Source organism: Pteropus alecto, unplaced genomic scaffold (assembly GCF_000325575.1).
Source record: "Pteropus alecto unplaced genomic scaffold, ASM32557v1 scaffold25, whole genome shotgun sequence".
NCBI classification, from domain to species: domain Eukaryota; kingdom Metazoa; phylum Chordata; class Mammalia; order Chiroptera; family Pteropodidae; genus Pteropus; species Pteropus alecto.
The window spans coordinates 884,093-886,767 of record NW_006441955.1 but is presented as its reverse complement, the minus strand read 5'-3'; the positions used below and the strand labels follow the sequence as shown (position 1 = coordinate 886,767).

The following is a 2,675-nucleotide window of genomic DNA, read 5'->3' as shown; positions in this document are numbered from 1 at the left end:
GAGAGTCTGAGCTCTGCCCAAGTTCTGCAACACCCGTGGGTACAGGGGGTGAGTGACCCAAGGAGAGGTGGCGTTCCACCTCCTCAGGCCTGCATCATAGCCATGAGGAAGCGCTTACACCCAGGTAGCTCACCTCAACTGGAGGGAGATTGTATGGCAGCTTTAATTCTTGTGCACATAGAGTGAACTGAGTCCTAACTCAGCCCCAGACTGAGTCCCATACTGGTCATAGACTTGACTCTAACCTGAGCCATAGACCAAGCCCCTAGCTGACCCATGCCTCTCTGGAACAGACAGAGGCCTCTGAGGGATTCAGTACATGCATCCCACTATTGGCAGAGGCACTCAGCCCAAGAAGCAGCCCAGTGTCATCACTGGGGCCTATAGTGCCGTTGCCTTGTATATAAAGATCATTAGCTGAGAGCACCCAGAAGCCAGGCCTTACTGCCCTGCTTACTGCATGGCTGCACTAGGGGTACATCTGTTCTCCTTGTGGTTCTGGGCTCTGGGTACAGTTTGCCCAAAAGGCACATGGTGGCTTTTTACCCAAACTAAAGATCTTAGTTTTCACTAGAAAACATTTTTAACCATCTTCCTTGGTTAGTTATGGGCCTTGACCTCTGCCCTTCCAAGGGGTCTGCCAGACCTCCTGGAATCACTGTGTCCCCTCGACCTGCCAGGCCCTAGCTAGCCTCAGTGGCCTTGACAGCCCCATGTTACAGATGGGGACCCAACCCAAGAGTCTCTGAGTGGATAAATCTCAGCCACCCAAGAGTTGCTGTCTCTACTGAGCACCCCCCACATTCCAGATACTGGTAATAGTGGGACAAGTAATACCAATTCCCTGTCTTCATGGGGAGAGGGAGACAAGAGAATAAATGGCAAGATAGTGTGACAGGTACTTATCAAAAGTGCTAGGTGCACCAAAGGACAAGGACCCACCTGTGCTTGGGGCAAGGAAGTGGCAGGGAAGGGGGAATGTCTCACAGCGGGAAGAGACCCTAGAGCTGGTCTTGGAGGGTGATTAAGACTTTGCTAGGCAAAAAGAGGGCTCTCCATGCAGAGGGAGCTTGGTTGAGGACTGTTCCTTTCTTGCTCTCTCCTTAGGAGGTCTGATCCTGCAGGTAAGCCTGGCCAAGCCCCCGTGCTGGGCCAGAGCCTGTAGTAACCTACTCACTCTGTGCTGGTGTGGGTGGGGGCAGCTCTTGAAGGAGGGAGCAGCACTTACCCACACATCTGTCCTTCCCATTCTAGCAAGCTCCAGAAAGGGGACTCCCCACGCCGCAAGTCCTCCAGAGGTAAATGCCACGACCACCAGAGCTTTTCCTTCTTTGGTTTTTTGACTTTGTCTCAGCCACCTGGGGGTGGAGGTGGGGGCTGGGGAGGTCATCTCTGGGCTCAGATATCCTCCTCCTGAAGGGACTAGCCTGCCTTCTCCCCACTTCTATTCTCTTTACTCCCTGCAAGAGATCTGTCTCCCTCTCTTCTCTTCTTTTACGCTGATAGCTTCCCCTGCCTTCAAGCACCTGCAAGGCGCCTCCTTGTGCTGTGTGCAAGAGAAAATCTTGTCTTGCATATCCACTTGATCCTAACAAGAAATCACCATTTGCAGCCCAAAGACAGACCTTATTCGTGGGTTACTCACACCAAGGTTTCCTTCTGCTGCTATGGGTTGGTGAAAGTAGCAGGAATCAGGGACACTGTAAGGCCACTAGTGGGGTTAATTGTGACTTACACAGTACTAGACAAAAGAAAATATAATGGCCACTGTATAGTAAATACTTACCACATGCCACATATGGTGTGAAGGGCTTTATATATATTATAACCATGATCTTCACAATAAATTTCAAAGAGAGAGGTGTTCCTTTTACCCCATTTTATAGATTCGAAAACCAAGGAATAGAGATAATGAACTTAGTCAAAGCCACACAGTAACCTTGGGAGTTCAACTTTGAACCTCGTTCTGTTTGACTGTAGTGCCTTTTAACACTTGATCGGGTTCTTAGTGAGCAGCGCCCTCTTCCCAAAGGGCCAGGGCGAAAGCACTGTGGGAGCCCTCCAGGAACCAACCTCATGGCCATTTCTAGGAGTTACACAGGGAAGGCTTATACCTTTATAGACTCAGTTCACATGAGCCAAAATGCTCTTGTGTGGCTTGGGTTCCTACCTGATTCTCTAGAGCTGCATCCAGATGCTTTGAGCTCCAAACCTCAGATCTACCTTAGCAGAGTTATTCAGCAAACCCAAAGTGACTGTTATATGCTAGCCCTGAGCTGGGGACACAGACATAAAGGCACAGCCCCTGCTCTTGGAGCTTCCTGCCCTGACACTGGACAGGGATGTACATGGGTGGGTTTCATGTGTCATGGCCCTTTGAGCTGTTTGTATAGCCGTGGGGGCTCAGAGGAGGGTGCTCTGAATAGAAAGGGCATTTGCTCTTCTTAAGTCCAGGGACAGTAATTGAGGCTCAAAGCCATTCCAGCCTCAGCGAAGTCAGATTCCAAACCCATGCAAGAACAACTCTGGAGACAGCAGCCTGTGCAGGCAGGCTCAGAACAATCCGTCGCGCGTATAGAACTGCAGCAGCTGGTGGGAATGTCAGGGACCGGGCCTGGCTGACGCCGTTGAGTGCTGCCTCCCTCTTTTTTCCGCTTTTCCCTCTGACCCTACAG

At 50.8% G+C, this 2,675-nt stretch overlaps 1 protein-coding gene across 1 annotated transcript in view; it reads left to right on the top strand.

Annotated features, from left to right (window-relative positions):
• Positions 1-2,675, top strand: part of MKNK1 (MAP kinase interacting serine/threonine kinase 1) — a 25,289-nt gene that overhangs the window by 21,201 nt on the left and 1,413 nt on the right. The window contains exons 10-12 of the mRNA XM_025051978.1: positions 4-48; positions 1,255-1,298; positions 1,936-1,981. Coding sequence (XP_024907746.1) covers positions 4-48; positions 1,255-1,298; positions 1,936-1,981 — 135 coding nt within the window. The remainder of the gene's footprint in view (positions 1-3; positions 49-1,254; positions 1,299-1,935; positions 1,982-2,675) is intronic.